Source organism: Meriones unguiculatus, chromosome 15 (genome assembly GCF_030254825.1).
Source record: "Meriones unguiculatus strain TT.TT164.6M chromosome 15, Bangor_MerUng_6.1, whole genome shotgun sequence".
NCBI classification, from domain to species: domain Eukaryota; kingdom Metazoa; phylum Chordata; class Mammalia; order Rodentia; family Muridae; genus Meriones; species Meriones unguiculatus.
This window is the reverse complement of record NC_083362.1, coordinates 61,257,021-61,274,225: the sequence shown is the minus strand read 5'-3', so window position 1 is coordinate 61,274,225 and position 17,205 is coordinate 61,257,021. Positions and strand designations below refer to the sequence as shown.

Here is a 17,205-nt window from a genome sequence, read left to right as displayed (position 1 = left end):
CCATAGTCCTTGTTAAAAGCTTGTTTCATGTGTCCACTCAGCCTTACTGTTAGTTCATTATCAAGATTAAGGAGCTAACGTGATAATTGTAACATTTAAACCAACTCTGAATATTGCTCTAACCTAGGCTGACCTTGAGCTCACAGCAATGAAATTGCATCAGCATCCCAGGTGGGAGCCACTGTTCCTGCATCTTTGAGTTCCTTTGACTTTTCAAGTTACTGAGGAATTTTCTAATCTTTTACCTTTGTTCTAAGGTATTCTAAGAGCCAAGTACAATAACAGCTGGAGGTGTGAGTCACTTTCATCAGTGCGCAGACCAGCATCCATCCTGACTTCATCTGCACTGCACATCACTTACACCAGAAACTGTTCAACCTCTTCAAAGAGGTCTAGACTTCTGTTGTTTTTAGCACTGTATAGTTAGGGAAAGTGCTGTGTTTTCTTCTCCAGTTTCTTCCATTCTTTGTTCATGTCTTTTAAATGTCCCTCTGGTGTCTTTTTGTTTTTTGTTTTGTTTTGTTTTGTTTTTTAGTTTGTTATAAGCTAAGAACTGTTTACAAATTCTTTATGTACAATCATTAATGAAGATGACTTGTATACTGAATTTGTCTGTTTGGGGTGAAATTTATAAAAGCTAAAGTTGAACTTCCATATTTATATTATATTTCAAGAACTTCATATTTTAAAAAAAAAGTTATTAGTTTTTCTGTGGCCTCTTTTTGTTGTTTTGTTTTTGAGATAGGGTCTCATTATATAGCCCTGACTGGCCTTGAACTTAGAGAGTTCTCTGCCTTTGTCTCTGCCTCTGCCTCCTGAGTCTAGGGTTAGAGGCCTGCCTGGTTTGACCTCTTTTTTTGGGGGGGGGAGGGGGGCTGCAGGAAGTGAACTCCGATGATCTGTATAATTATGTATTCTTTTTCAGTTTATTCATTTTATATGGTTAGACCACCACCCCTGCTACTTTTTTTTAAGTGTGTATGAATGTTTTGCCTGCATATATGTATGTAACTGTGTGTGCCTATGGAGGTCAAAAGAACTGGAGTTACTAATGTGAGCTGCCATGTGTGTGCTAGGAACTGAACCTGGGTCCTCTGCAAGTGCAGCCTAAGTTACCTTTATCATGTCAGTGTATTCCAAAGAAAAGGCAGGGCCTGCTTGCTATACAATCATGAGGACCTGGGTTTGATCCCCAGCATCCACTTTCTAAAAAGGCAGGTGTTGTGGTGCATACTTGTTTTGTTTACTATAATATTCTTGGTAATCCTTTGAGAATTTCATACATGTATACAATGTATTTCAGTCATTATATGCCCCAACCCTCCCCCTTATTTCTCCCAGATCTATCCCCATGTCCTATAGTCCTTACCAACTTCATGTTTTCTGTATAGGAAATCAACTCCAGATTTTTCTACCCATATATTCCTGGGTATGAGATCATTTGCTAGAATGTGATAAGCATACCAGAGGCCATACTCTTAAAGAAAACTGATTCTCCCTCAAGATGCCATAAACTATTCATAGATCCTCTCTTAAGGATGGTGCCTCATGAGCCCCTTCCCCTTGTCATAGTTACTTTTCTGTGATTATGATAAAAATAACATTACCAAGGTAAAAGAAAACATTTAATTTTGCTTAGGGTTTCAGAGTGTTAAAATCCATGATGGTGCACTGAAAACATGGCAGCAGGAACAGTTGAGAGCTCACATCTTAATCTACAACCATGAGGTAGATAGCAAGCAACACACTAGGAATGGTACCTCAAATCTGTCCCCAGAAATGCACCTTCTCCAATAAGGCCACACCTCCTAATCCTTCCCCAACTAGTAGTTCCACTAAATAAGGACCAAGTATTTAAACATATGAGCCTATGGTTGCCATTTTCAAACCAACACACCACTTCATGCTATAATGTTGGTTGGCTTGATCTTGGGCAGTCAATCATAGATGTTGTGGGTTCATAAGTAGAGCAGCCTGACATATCCAAAGATACTGTTTCGCTCCAGTTCTCCTAACCTCTGGATCTTAGTCTTGCCATTCTTTCTTCCATGGTGGTCCCTGAGCCTTAGGAACAGCTAGTGTGGTATAGATGTCCTATTTGTGGCTGAACACTCCATAGACTCTTTGCACTTTGACTGTTTTTGAGTTTCTGTGTTAGTGTCTACTGCACATAGACACTTCTCTGATGAGGATTGATAGCTACAATAATCACTGGGCTCACAGATTTAGAAGGCAGTTTGATACTATGTCCATTTAGCAAAATAATAGTAGGAAGTTTACCCCTTTGGTCTATAAGCTCCCCAGGCATTGTTTTTTGGTCAAATTTATAGTGCCTGGTGTGTGTGTTTCCTCCTGTGGAGTAGGCCTTAAATCCATTTAAGTGCTTGGATACCACCATAACATTTGTGCCACTGTTGTACTTGTAATCACAGTGCCAGGGAGGTGGAGACCTCCCAGAGTCCAGGTTCTAGTGAGAGAGGCCTTGTCTTAAAAATCCAGGTAGCAAGGGCAGCCAAGGCTAAGCCACAGAGAAACCCTGTCTCGAAAAAAACAAACAAACAAAAAATTCCAGGTAGAGGGGTTGGAGAGATGGCTTAATGGTTAAGAATACTGACTGCTCTTCCAGAGGACCTAGGTTCAATTACCAGCATCCACATGGCAGTTCACAGTTGTGTATAACTAATTCCAGGAGATCTGTCACCTGAGGGTACCAGGCATGCATATGGTGCACAGATAATACATACAGATAAAATACTCATACACAAAAATTAATTTTAAAAAAGGTAGAAAGCTCTTAAGGAACAGCCCTAGAGATGAACCTCTACCTACACATTCATAATCACCTGAACATAGGCAGGCACAGAAAACAAGAAAACACTTCTTTCATAGCTGCTGCAGTGAATTGGAACCCTGTTAATAGAACTTTTTTGTGTTTTCTTAGGATGATGAGATGAGTACTTTAAGCTGGTGGGTTTTTGTTTTGTTTTGGTTTTGAGACATGTTCTAATCCAGAATGCCCTCAACCCACTATTTTCATACTTCCATCTTCCTTCCTGGTGTTAGAGTTACAGGTGGATGCCCTCAAGTCTAGCCCTGTATTGAGTTGTTTTATCTTCCCAAATCATCTATGTTTATTCCAAGAACTTTTACAAGACCCATCTTTCTGTTCTTCAGAGTTTAACAACTCTTTTCTGGATTCCCTGGGCTCAGATGAGGACTCTGGAAATGAGGATGTTTTTGATATGGAGTACACAGAAGCTGAAGCCGAGGAGCTGAAAAGAAATGCTGAGGTATGGTTGGTGAGACTGTCAATGTTGTTCTGCTCCTTCTCTTTAGAGATTCTTCCTTAGTATAGCAAGCTTCTGCCCCTCAGCTGCTGTCAAAGCATCTTCATTTCCTCTTATCTCTTCCTCTTCATTACTTTCAGACAAAATAGAAATTCATCCTGACATTCTTAATTCTTTATTAGATAAGAACATGTATATCCATATAAATGAAGATATAAACAAATATATTACATTACCTTTAGTTCTATCAAGTACTAATATATCTTTATATTTAGTGAAAACTATTCAAAGATACTAGTATCTCTTCCCCTGCCCCTATTTTTTGTTTGTTTGTTTTGTTTTTAATTTTTTATATATACAGGGTTCTGCTTGCAGGTATGCCTATAGGCCAGAAGAGGGCACCAGACCTCATTATAGATGGTTGTGAGCCACAGTGTGGTTGCTGGGAGTTGAACTCAGGACCTCTGGAAGAGCAGTCAGTGCTCTTGACCTCTGAGCCATCTCTCCAGCCCCGTTTGTCTGGTTTTTGAGGCAGGGCTTCTCTTTGTAGCCCTGGCTGTCCTGGAACTCACTCTATAGATGGGGCTGACCAAAGAAATATGCTACCATCCAGGCATGGTGGTACACACCTGTAATCCCATCACTCAGAGAGGCAGAGGCAGGTGGATCTCTGTGAGTTCAAGGCCAACCTGGTCTACAAAGCAAGTTCAAGACAGCCAAGGCTACACAGAGAAACAACCTTGTCAAAACAAAAAGATAGGTGCTACTATATCAACATCCTTCTCTTTTTTTTAAAATTTTGATTACATGGGATTCCACTCTTCTAGCACACAACTATTATTAGCAACTATTAATATATTATTTTGTCATTCCCACCTTTATATGTGCTTTACGATATTATAACCTAAGCAAATTTTTATTCTGCTTGTTAAATACTATTCACTTGACATACTTGCTTGTGCCTATAATCTCAGCACTTGGGAGGCTGAGGCAAGATCTGCTAAGAAGAGTTGAAGGCTAATATGGGCTACAGAGTAATATCCTGTGTCCAAAGGGCATCAGATCCCATTATAGGTGGTTATGGAAATTGAACTCAGGACCTCTGGAAGAACAGCCAGTGCTCTTAACCACTGAGCCATCTCTCCAGCCCCGTGTTTGTTTGTCTCTCTCTCCATTCCTCCATCCCTCCTTTCTTCCTTCCCTCCCTCCTTTTTTAAATGAAGTCTCCTATAGCTCAGACTGACTGACAGCTGTATAACCAAGGATGACGTTTTGACCCTGACACCTTTACCTCCTGAGTGTTGGAATCCCAGGTGTGTGCCTCTGTGCTCAGTGCTATGCTGAACCCTGGGCTTCTTGTGTGCCAGGTCAACAGTCTACTGACTGAGCCTTGTCTCCAGCCTGAGTTTTTATTTTAACTTCAAATGAACATACTACTTAGGAAATTTTTAACTAACACTGAACATTTAAGTTGTTTCAATTTTCTATATTTTATTTTTTGAGACAGGGTCTTGCTTTGTAGTCCAGGGTAACCTAGAATTCAGATCCTTCCCCTGGAGTTACAGACATGCTTCCCCATACAACTTCAATTTTTGGTTATAATAAATAGTGTGTTCAGCAACTGTGTGTGGTTATAGTATTCTCCACATTCTAAATTTCCTACTTCAGATAACTTCCCAAAGTCAATTACTTCATCAAAAATTCCTAATGGCTTTTGAGGAGGGGCGGGGGATTGCTTTTTCCAGACAGGGTTTCTCTGTGTAGCCCTGGCTGTCCTGGAACTCACCTGCCTCTGCCTCCCAAGTTCTGGGATCAAAGTCATGAGCCACCACTGCCCAGTGCTAATGGTTTTTATTTACTTATAGCTGTATTCCTTCTTCAGGTTTAACTTTATTGTACAACCTATAGTGTATCAATTTTACTTTTCATTTTTATTTGTATTAATAATATTTTAATACGGTGTTTAAAATATAGAAATCTATTCATAATTATGGCAGTAACACAGGAGCTTTCCTTTTCATTCTTTTGTTCAGTACATAACTGAACGTAACTTTATGTAGAGCTGTAGTTATTATGTATATGGATTTGGAAAACAAGCTAATATGTTGTTAATGGACATAAGTTTTCTCTTTTTTTGTTGTTGTTGTTGTTGTTTGTTTGTTTTGAGACAAGGTTTCTCTGTGTAGCCCTGAATGTCTTGGATGTGCTTTGTAGATCACCAGGCTGGCTTTGAACTCACAGAGACCTGCCTGCCTCTGCCTCCTGAGTGCTGGCACTAAATGCATGTGCTACCACACTGGGCTTGGACATAATTTTTCTATAAAGCTGAATAATTTAGCCATCAGTGCAGTAGTGCACGCCTGTAATCCCAGCACTCAGAGGGGCAGAGGCAGGTGGATTTCTGAGTTTGAGGCCAGTCTGTTCTACAAAAAAGTGAGTCCAGGACAGCCAAGGCTACACAGAAAAACCCTGTAAAAAAATTTTTTTTCTTTTGGCTGAATAATATATATTATTGATCTACCACTAATCAGTGAACTCTTATTGGATATATTCTAACTTCTTATTGGATATATTCTAACTTCATTATAATGTTATAGTGAGTAGTTTAATACATATAAAGTATACTTTTTTGAAGATTTATTTTGTGTGTGTACTTGAAGGCTGAAAGAGGGCCTCAAATTCTCTGGAGCTGGAGTTTTATAGGTAGTTGTGGTGCCTATGTGGATGCTGGAAACTATACTTGGGTCCTCTTTAAGTATAGGATGCTCTTGACTGCTGAGCCATCTCTCCAGTCCCAAGTATATTTCTTTCTTTTAAATTATTTTCTTAGGATAATTCCTAGAGATACGATTTATACATTAAGGTTTATGAACAGTTAACCTCTGAAGTTTGCTATTGAAGATTATCAATGTCACCTTTGATTAATAAATTTAAATTCAGTATTTTACTTTTATTCAAATAAAAAGTTATGTCCACTTGTGTTTTCAGACAGGAACTCTTCCTCATTCCTATCGGCTCATCAGTGTTGTCAGTCACATTGGGAGTACCTCTTCCTCAGGTAAATGGACATCATGACTTCAGCATTTGTTAACAAAGTAGTGACCATTTGCCCCAATGTTAGTATTTGCCTGTCTCTGTTAGGTGTAGGTTGACTACATTAGGAAAAACTTAAGAAGGAAGTTAAGGATGCAGTTGATAAAGTGCTTGCCTACTAGCATGCAGGAAGCTAGAAAGTGGGATACATACCTGTGATCCCAGCATTGATAGAATGGAGGCAGGAAGCTCAGGCATTCAGGGCCAGTCTGGGCTACATGAGACCATATCTATAAAAAGATAAGGAAAACTTTAAAATGCTCCCTTTAATTAAACACTGTCTGTGGATTAGGCAAGTTGGTATGACTGTTTGGTTTTTCTATGGATTAGGCAAGTTGGTATGACTGTTTGGTTTTTCTACTCATAAATGATGATGAAAATTCCTCAGAGAAAATACATTTATTAAAAAGTTGTCTTGACCCGGGGGAATTATTCAGTGGATAAAGTACTTACCTTCCAAGCATGAGGACTAGAATTTGGATTCCAGCACTACATACATTCCAGTGACCTGTCTGGTATCCCAGCTTCACAGGAGACAGATAGAAGGACCTTCCCAGGGCAAGCTGGCTAGCCAGAGTAGTGAAACTAGCAAGCTCTAGGTCTAATAATACACCCAGCCATAGTAAATAAAGTGGGAAGTGATTGAGGAAGATACATACATGCCACACATGCAAAAAAATTAAGTAAAAAGTTGTCTCTGATATATTACAGAAATGTACCAAACCCTTGAGAAACAGCATGGTTTAAAAACAAAAAAGCTCAAGGCTTTGTGAACTACGTAAGTGAGTTCAAGGTTAGCTAATTTCTCTCTAAAGACACTCTGTCTCAGATATCCAAGAGCTGAACTGTAACTGTTGCAGAATATGCAGACAAAACCTATCACTTTTAATTCTCTGTACATATTTTTCAAATGAATTTTAGAAAGAAATATTGCTGATGCTGAGAATAAAGTCATTCCTTGTTTCTTTTTTTCAAACTTCTGATAGCTGAGAATGTGTTTCGAAAAACCTTATTTTTCATATTTTCTGTTTCAGGTCATTACATTAGTGATGTGTACGACATTAAAAAACAGGCATGGTTCACTTACAATGACCTGGAGGTCTCTAAAATCCAGGAGGCTGCCGTGCAGAGTGACCGGGACCGGAGCGGCTATATCTTCTTCTACATGCACAAGTAGGAGGCCCAGCAAATGGAAGTGACCTTCCCGCACTCCCTGTGCTTTACTAGCTGGTCGCTCCTATAGTCCAGAGTGTTTTCCTTGCTCACTTGGCCATCTCTCGGGGATGTCTGGGCTGCACTTTGAGCAGCCTGCTCCTAGTAGAACCTATCTTACAAGTTTGTCTTCCAGTTCTGTCAGTGAGGTCTGCTCATGTGACTGGGAACTGAAGCTAACTGCTGGCTCTTCCTCATGCTCAGAGATCAGCTTTCAATAACTAAACGGCTCATTTAATGAAGTTTAAATGCAAAGTAGGGTTATGCAAGCTTTATCAATATCCATTTCCTGATTTGGTTTTGGTTTTGGTTTTCCCTTGCCTGTATTCAATTGTATTCAGTTCTCATTGAATTCTGACTTGGTGTTTTTGTTTTGTTTTGTTTTTTTAAGGGAGATCTTTGATGAGTTGCTGGAGACAGAAAAAAACTCTCAGGCACTTAGCATGGAAGTGGGGAAAGCTACCCGTCAGGCCTTGTGAGGCGCGAACTCCTGGGCTGGCAGCATGGACTGCGTTTCTCTCTCACTGCCACCCACTTCACCTTTCCTCTGCCCGAAGAGAATTTGGAATTCTACTTGATGCAGGAGCAACAAATAGCTCAGGGCCAAACAAAAGACAAAATTCAGTCATGTGCAACGCTCCATGCTGTTTTATGGAAACTTTGGTCTCATCTATAGCTGATTATCCTCTTTTTCTCCTACAAGAGTGATGCTTTTTTTTTGTTTTGTTTTTTGTTGTTGTTGTTGTTTTTTGGTCTTAGTAATACATGCTGTAAATATATATGTGTACATACCCACACATACATATGGAATGAATGGAGCCTTAATAGGATGAGCCACCAGAAGCAGTTTGCCTGCCCACAGTGTGCTACAGCTGTTTGGAGGGGAGATCAAAGTGTCTAAGCACATTCATCTGAGGAAGGTGTGAAGATGCACATATCATTTGGCTTTTAACTTTTGTTTTTTGAGTGGCTTCACTCAAGCCCAACCTTTTATATGTTTGTTATGAGTAAAGTTCACTGGAAAGCCAGTTACACTAATAACAGTTTATTTTCCTTGCAAGAGGCATTTCTGTAGCCTGCTTTGAGTTTTATTTTTCTTTTGATTTTATGATTCTCATGCTGTTTACACGCAGTTTCCAAAACAAATGGATTGTTGGTGCTTTGGAATGTTACAGTCCTACACTTGCTATTTATTATGCACTTGGCATTTTCTTTCAGAGATGCCTCCACACAGTGTGTTCATCATACTCTTCTGTGTTGTATTGGTGGTAAAGCTAGAAGCTTAGATTTACTTCTGTATCATTTTTTTCTGTGGAATAGGCATGGCATCCAACGGATTAAAACCTCAATTTGAAAAGTTCAAAGATAGTATCCCTTCAACCGGGACTCTTTGATAGGGATGCTTAGAGCAGGAAAGAGTGCTAGTCTTTTTGTCTCCCAGACAGCAAAAGGCAAGAGGCATGCTACTTTTTACAGTGTAAACTCTGGACCACTAAAGCCAAAGTTAAACACTGTTGCAAGGATGAAACTAAGCAGTGATGAGAATTAGGATAGCTGCAGGAGATTCCAGGAGCTATCTATCAAAGGTGCACAGTACATCTCTTTTTAGGTGCTTTGAGTTGAGACCAAGTGGCAGTGAGTGGCAAGTTCTGCTTTAGTCACTTAGCAAGCATAACCTACCCGGGTACGCAGCTAATGAAACCATAAAAAGAATTAGCCTGAGTGAATTCTCAGTTCAAGTGTCAGTAGGATTATGCAGACTTTAGCAAAATGAAGCCTGCATTTGTTTCCTTCCCTATTTTTTCTTGCTTTTATTGTTAATGGGAGGGTTGCTGCAGGTTCTAAGTTAGGTATGAAACCATATCAAATTTTCAGGGACTGATAAAACCCATCACTGAAGATGTAATATCTTTCCTGGATGATTATATTCAGAGAACTCCAGCCAGACTCTTAGAACCTAGGTTTTCCTACATAATCACCTCTTCTAAAGGTCTGAATCGCCGAGGTATGCCTCAGTGCATGTGTTTGACTACTGATAAACTCCGACTCCTACCATCTACCAGCACATTATAATAGTGAATGTTCCAAAGGCACGGGTAGGGTATACAGTAGTTTACTATAAAGAAAATTATTTGTTTATAAAACTAACTTTAAATTGTGTTGTTTCACTTCTACCAGGAGCCTCATTCTGTTTTGTTTTGCTTGAAAGTGACTGGTTATCAAGTGGAGTGGTAATCGGGTGATTTATTTACCATGTTCTCTCCAGTGTCTGCACTGGAGAACTTTGAGCTGGTAAAATGATTAGGAGGTTTGATGTGAGCTCTGCATTATGACATGGAGGAAAATAGAAATAATACCCTGAGCCTCTATTTCCTCCAGGGCAGCCACATTTGAGTTGCTCTCATGGCTTATATGTGTGTTGGCTTAGAAGTACACTTGATACAAAACCTGAATTGGTTTGTCTTCATGTCTTGGTCTGGACTTATTAGTTGAAAATAGGTTACTACTTACAAATTTAGGACTTGAATTTTACATTCTGTCCATACTATGGTCTTGGTCTTGTCAGCCTTCCCCTGCTCCCTTCATTCCTTTAATTTGCCCATTTGACTCCAAATGGCTATTTCACCTAGACTGTGTTGATGGAAGTATTGAGGTATTGGTTGTCCTAGGCTGGCTGTGTATATTTTTAAATTATGAGTAAATAATATATTCCTTTTTTTTTTTTTTTTTTTTCTGAACACTGTGATCGCAGAATTGGGTTATAAAGCAGTTGACATGTTGGGCTAGGAAGGGACAAATTAGATAGCAACAGAGGGTGTCAGTTCCCTTCAGTTGGCATAATGACCTTCCTATGTAAAATGCCAAGTGTGTGGTAACGTTACTTTAAAGAAATGAACTGGAATTTTATAGCAATTAGTACCCTATGCAATCTTTTAATCTTAGACAAAAATTTTTGGAAGGCAAAATAAACTAAAAGGTAATTTTGTTTTTTCCCTCTGCATTATGCAGAGTTAAAGAGCTACATGTGCTCTTTTAGTAGCCAAGACTATCATTTAGGCCTCTGGGGAGGCTGCACCTTTCTTTTGTAGGGATGGTTGTGTATACACACACTTATAAGTTTTTTTCCAGCAGGAAGAACAAGTAAATCCATTAATTCTGTTTATATTATGATTACAAATTGTTTGCTTACCTCCTATGGTCCGGCATAACCTAGACAGCTCAGTAGCAGACATAGCAAGTATAGATGTCTGTGCATTTCAAGATGCAGTATTTACAAATAGGCTAACTCTGGGTGCAAATGTTAGACTAAGCATTCTTTAATCTTCCTCCTTGATGAAGTATAAAATTCTCAGGGAGAAGTGCTAATATTTAAAACCTTAGCAAAGTAACTCTGAATGTTTTAGAAACTGCAACAGCCCAGTACCATATGCAGGTTACATAAAAGTAAAACAGCCATGTCCATTCCTCTGCCTGTTCTACAATAACATCTCCCTGCAAATATATAAAAACAAACAAAAAACCAGGTTTCTGCCCTCTAACATCTTTTTAATTCATTACCTAAAATTCTGTCTATATTGTCTTATTATATGGAGATATATTTTATTGACAAACTTGTTTCTTGGCCATGGGAGTTTTGTAAAAGGATTATTCTGTATGTCACCACAGTAAACTCCTTTGTGGTTTGCTTTTCTTTCATTTGTACATGATTAGTAAATTGTTTCTTTTCCACGTGTGCTATGTATCTAAGATTTGGTGGTTTTAATTATAGGTGTTCTCATATGAATAAACAATTTAGTGACAATGGACTTAAAAGTTAAAGATAGTCCTCAGCCCTGAGAAAGATGGTGGAGGCCTCTGTCAGGATCCAGGTGTATCAAGCTAGATGCAACAGCAAAGGGCAGTTGTCCAAACTGGTCAGTTGGAACAAGAGTGGGCAAGAGCAAGACCATCATAGATACGTGCATCTGCCCTCTTGCTGCCTTTTCATTTTTGCATTTCCTCACCACCTTCCCTGGCCTCTTGCTGGGTGTTCTTCACGCCTTGGGAAGAGAAACAGAAGTGAGGTTCCTGCACCTTGCTAATTGAGCTGCTCCCAGGTTTGCTGGCAGCTTTGGCCACATTATTTGTGAGGTGGCTTTTTTCCTTTGTGTTCAGAGTGACTTCTGGTTCTGATTATTGATGTTTGTGTGGAACGGCACTTTATCTGTGTTTTAGCAGAACTGTTCCTCTGTATCCTTTATGGTTTTTCCTTGTTTTTGTTTCCTTTTTAAATTATACAGATTTTTGTTTTTTTTGAGGATGTGTGAAAAACATTAAAGCCTTTATTAACCTTATGTTTGACTTATTTCTTCAAAGGGACATGTTCCTGGGGACACTGAATAACCAGTTCTTTTAAGTGGAAATCACCTTCTATTGGCTTCTGATTGGATTTCGTGTAGCAAACTGTTCCTAATATCATTTGGGGTGTCTATAAAGCTTTACAGAGGCCTCTGGGTAACGGCTTTTATGCTCAGCCTTGGCCTTTTGCTTTCCCTTCATGGTATTCAAGTATGGAGGAGGGGGTAAAATAACAGCTAACCCTCATTTTTTTTATTCCCTCATAATTTTATTAAACACACCTTTAATTCAGGAGACAGAGTAAAGCAGATCTGAGGTCAAGGCCAGCCTGGTACAGAGAATCAGGTAAAGAAAAGCTTAGGTCTAGGCATGATAGTACACGCCTTTAATCCCAAACAATGAAGGTAAAGATAGTTTGTAGAAGGAAGCACTCAAGTTTGAAAGTGATGTCTAATTGAGTGTCAAAAAAAAAAGAAAGTGATGAATCAGATTTGACAGAATAGGATGTGCCCAAAACTCTTACCAGGAGAGAGGAAAGAGAAACTACTTAAGGGAGCAACACAGAGAAAGATATAGAGAAGGCAGTTTTACCAGGAGAGTTTTACAGAGAGAGGCTGAATGAGAGAACAAGCCGGGCACAGGTGAAAGCACAACAAACCAGAGAATTAGGAAATTAGAGCAGATTGCTGAAGTTAGAGGCCAAGCAGAGCAATTCAGAGGCTGAGAGAAAAGCCAGATTGAATAAATTAGTTGGGAGAGGAGTTTGAGCCAGCTCAGGGCTTAGTAAGAACAAGAAAGGATGATTTATTAAAAAGTAGTCTCAGAGGCTGAACACACTCTAGGCCTTAGGTTAGATTGTACAGAGGCTAGTAGCTTCCAAGACTAGGCCTAGTTTAGCAAACAGAGGCAGTAAGCCTCCAAGACAACAATTACCTCAGGAGAATAAAGGTTCCTTTCAACACTGCTGTAAGTGAAAGAAAAACCCAGATGATAATGTTTCCTGGAGTGTTTGACTGTTTCTCTAAGGAAAAAAAAAACAACAAAACAAAACTAGAACAGACTATGGGACCCATGGCATGTTTCTGAAGGAATGGGTAGATCACTGTTATAAGGGACTGTCACACCGTGACTCACAGATACAATTGGACATTTTCAACTGGTATAGGACTGAAAACAGTAATGGCAGAACAAAGCCCTCACTGGCAGAGAGCTGCCAGAGCTACGCTTCTCAAAATAGTCCTTTTTCTTTCTTGAGGTTTTGTTGCTTCCATCGAGGCAGGGCAGAGAAGGCAGCTGGAGTCATCCCCAAGGCCTTCGTGAAATCTTCAATGGACAGGTGCTCCTAGGAGAGGATCAGAGGGCAAAGGTCACAGTCTTCCCCTGGGTTTGCTCAGGATGAATCATACAGATGTGGCATAAGATCAAACAAATGAGGAACAAAAGTAACAGTGTCAGGAGCCAGGAAAGGGGAGGAGGAGGAAGCAGAACATGAATAAAAGGCCGTGCAGTCAGATCTTACGATCTTGGCTTGTTTAAGGAACTTCTGTTCTCTTCAGGCTCCTACTTTATAAAGTAGCAAGACTTGAGGTGATCTCATAACCAAGACTGGGGCTCGAACTCCTGGACCTCCTGCTCCTACCTCTCCAAGTTGCTAAGATCATAGGCATGTACTATCAGGCACAGTTTTTTATGCTGCATGGTTCAAACCCAGAGCTATATTCTTAGCCCAAAATTCTCTGAGATAGGGTATCACTATATAAGTCTTGGCTGGCCCAGAAATCACATGTAGAACAGGCTGGCTTTGAACCTTAGAGATGCTTTTGCCTTCTGAGTACTGGGTTTAAAGGTGTGCACCACCATACCTGGCACCATACCATAGCACCACACCACATACCAGGGGATGTGTATGTGTATATATTTTTGTTTTGTTTTTCTGGCCTGTAGGAGTACTCTGCACATGATAAACATACCCAAGCAAAACACATATTAAATCTCTAAAAGTAAATAATAAAAATGAATAAGTTAAAATTTAAGGGGCTGGAAGAAATGAGATGGTGGCACACTCCTGTAACTCAGAACTTGGAAGATAGAGGCCAGAGAGTGCTGTGATCCAGCGCTTTCCTTCCATGTGCAAGGCTTACTTTAAGGCTTAGTCCATTCTGAAGTAAAACTGCCCAGGGGACGTTTCTCGGACTCCCAGAGTGCCTACACTGATGAGCTTAGCAAACACTGTAGATGGGGTTTCGAGCTCAGGTGGGTGTGACAACCCAGTTCCCTTCTCTGTCATTAGACTTGCCTCCCAGGCCTGGGCATTTTCTCCTCGAGTCTTCTGGGAGCCTTCCCAGCCCCCAGGCATGGCAATATAGCACCTTGTTTTGGAATGGCGTAAATAAGGGTATCTGCATGGGAACAGCTGCTGGGCACCAAGTCTGTTACTGGAACCTTTTGCCCCTATTCTTGTTACAGGTGTGGCTGCTAAGACTGATTGAGCTCTGCACTAGGATCCATGGTACCCTCCTGGGCCCAGTAAGTGTGACCTTTCAGCTGTGTCAAGACTGCTGGACTCTTAACCCCAGCTAAATGGCAGGGACTGCCCATCCCATTGAGCTTGTATCCTGGGTCCTGCTCTTAAATTCTGCCAGCCTAGGTGGGCATGGTGGCACACACCTTTAATCCCACTACTTAAGGAGACAGAGGCAGGTGGATCTGTGACCAGGCCAGCCTGGTCTACAAATCAAAGTCTAGGACAGCCAAGGTTACACAGAGAAACCGTGTCTCGAAAAAACAAAAAACAGCAAAAATATATTTTGCCACTGATTACTAGCTTCATCCACGTCCACCTCTGCCTCCCTGAGGTTGACTCATCAACACTTCCTTACCCTGTGGCTACTGCCTTCATCAAGACTGCCATTCCACTCTTGGTAATGGCTCAGCTTCAGAGTTTGAAGGAGCCCAAAAGGTTTGGGATCTCACTTTCTCCATTTGGCACTGAACTCGAACTCGGCTTTCTAACAAGATGGTTATATCCATGATTAAAAAAAAAAAAAAAAAGCAAGGGCTGGTTTGAGAGTTGGCTCAGAGGTGGCACTTGCTGCCCTTGCAAAGGACATAAGTTCAGTTCCCATCCCATACATGATAGCTCACATCACCTGTAACTCATTACAGGGGATTTGATGCCTTCTAATCTCCACAGAAAACAGACATGAATGCGGTGCACATACAAACAAGTAGACAAAACACCCATAAATCCAAAAAAAAGTTAAGAATCTTAAAAGTCAAACAAAACCTTTTTTCCCAGTTCTTGGTAGGCAGAAGCAGATGATGGATCTATGAGTTTGAGGCCAGCCTAGGCTATATAATGAGGCCCTGTCTTTTTTTTTTTTTTTTTTTTTTTTTTTTTCTTTAAACTCAGCTACTGACAATGATTTTAAATAAATCTGAGTCTTCTTAAACCAACTTGAGAACCATGGGCTGTATTGATCCTATCCCCTCAGCATTAGCCCTCCATTTCAGCCTGCCAACTCTGTTCACCAACATGCTGCCTCACCCTTTAGAAAGGTTTTTATGGCACATGACCCTAGCACTCAAGACCTGGTCCCCATCCCTGCTTGCGGCCCTTACTCTAATTCTGATTGTGCAACTAGCTAACAAACCTCAGGCAAGTTACTTCCCATCTCTGGGAAATACTTTGGAAAAGTATTTTTGGCACAAGTGTGTATGTGTGAGTCCATGTGTATGTAGGTGCGTAGGTGCGTGCGTGCGTGCGTGCGTGCAGGTCAGAGGACGAGCCTAGAAGCCTTCCACCCTTGTTTCTTGAGATAGTCTCTCACTAGCCTGAAACTCACGGACTAGGTTAAGCTGGCTAGCCAGCAAACTCCAGGAATCCCTCCCTCCCATGCTCGTTGATTTTACCAGAGCTAAGATTACAAGCGTGAGTCACCATGCCACCATGCCTGACTTTTTGTAGGGGTGGGGGTGGGGACGGGTTGAGACAGGGTTTCTCAGCCTTGGATGTCCTGGAACTCTGTAGACCAGGCTGGTCTCTAACTCAGCAATCCACCTGCATCTGCCTCCTGAGTGCTGGAATTAAAGGCATGCATCCCTGCTCTTTTCATTTTTCTTAGATTTGTGTGTGTTTTGGCTGCATTTATATACCTGTACATTATTGCAGTGCCTGCAGAAATTAGAAGAGGGCATCAAGTCCCTTAGAACTGGAATTATGGGTGGTTGGCAACCACTGTATGGGTGCTGAGAACCAAGCCTGGGTCCTATGGTGCCCCAAGCCATCTCTCCAGCCCCGTGCATGACATTTGGTATGGGAACTAGAAGTGAAACTCAGGTCCTCAGATTTCATAGCAAGCACTAATGGACTGAGCCATCTTCCCTGCCCTGAAAGTGGTTTTCTTGACTGTAGAATAGACCACCATCTCATACTATAGCCCAAGTGGATTTTGAATTCACTAAGTAACCCAGGCTAGGCTCAAACTAGAAACGATCCTCCTGCCTCAGCATCCCAAGTGCTGAGGTTATAGGTGTGTATCACCATGCCCCATTGTTTTAAAATGTTTCTATATGCCAGGGGATGAAACAAGCTTCTGTCTCTACTGAGAGAATCCTAGAACTGTGTAAGGACATAGGTGCTGTGTTGCTTTCTAGAACCTCACAAGAGAAGCCAGGGGACAATGCGTGATGGTGCCCTTTGAGGCAAAAAGCAGGAAGGACTTAAACTATACAGCACAAGCTGCCTTCAAACTTGGCATGATTTTCCTGCCTCCGGCTCCTACGTATTTGAATTACAAGTGAAAGCCGCCATACCCAGCTCACAATATGGTTTTATGTGTATGAGGTATGTGTGAGCGATGGTGTGTGTGACAATCAGAGAACAACCTTGGGTGTGTGGGTCCTAATATTCCACCCTGTTGGAGACAGGGTCTCTCATTGTTCACTGCTGTGTACACCAGGGAGTCGCCTTTCTCTGCCTCCTATCTTACTTGACATAGGAGCAATGAGACTACAGGCATTTGCTACCTGTACCCAGCTTTACATTCATCCTTAGGGATTTGAACTCAGGTCCTCATCCTTGTATGGCAAGTGTTTTACCCACTGAGCCATGTTCTTATAGCCCATGCAGGCCTGACATGGCTGTTACCTGGTAGACTGTTGTGCTGAGGAGCCCCGCGGACAGCCTGGCTACCAGAGCACCCTACAGCCTGGAAGAGACTTTAAATCAGTGCTTCTCAACCTGTGGGTCACGACCCCCTGGCGTTGACTGACC

The 17,205-nt window shown here is 41.1% G+C and overlaps 2 protein-coding genes across 3 annotated transcripts in view; one reads left to right on the top strand and one right to left on the bottom strand.

The window, feature by feature from the left end:
• Usp37 (ubiquitin specific peptidase 37) overlaps positions 1–11,926 on the top strand; it is a 70,234-nt gene extending 58,308 nt beyond the window's left edge. For both annotated transcript variants that reach the window (XM_060368632.1, XM_021664474.2), the window contains exons 23-26: positions 3,175–3,290; positions 6,276–6,345; positions 7,415–7,553; positions 7,984–11,926. In XM_060368632.1, coding sequence (XP_060224615.1) covers positions 3,175–3,290; positions 6,276–6,345; positions 7,415–7,553; positions 7,984–8,071 — 413 coding nt within the window. In that variant the 3' untranslated portion in view covers positions 8,072–11,926. The remainder of the gene's footprint in view (positions 1–3,174; positions 3,291–6,275; positions 6,346–7,414; positions 7,554–7,983) is intronic.
• Positions 11,927–12,991: 1,065 nt separating this feature from the next.
• Vil1 (villin 1) overlaps positions 12,992–17,205 on the bottom strand; it is a 28,173-nt gene continuing 23,959 nt past the window's right edge. The window contains exon 20 of the mRNA XM_021626399.2: positions 12,992–13,272. Coding sequence (XP_021482074.1) covers positions 13,159–13,272 — 114 coding nt within the window. The 3' untranslated portion in view covers positions 12,992–13,158. The remainder of the gene's footprint in view (positions 13,273–17,205) is intronic.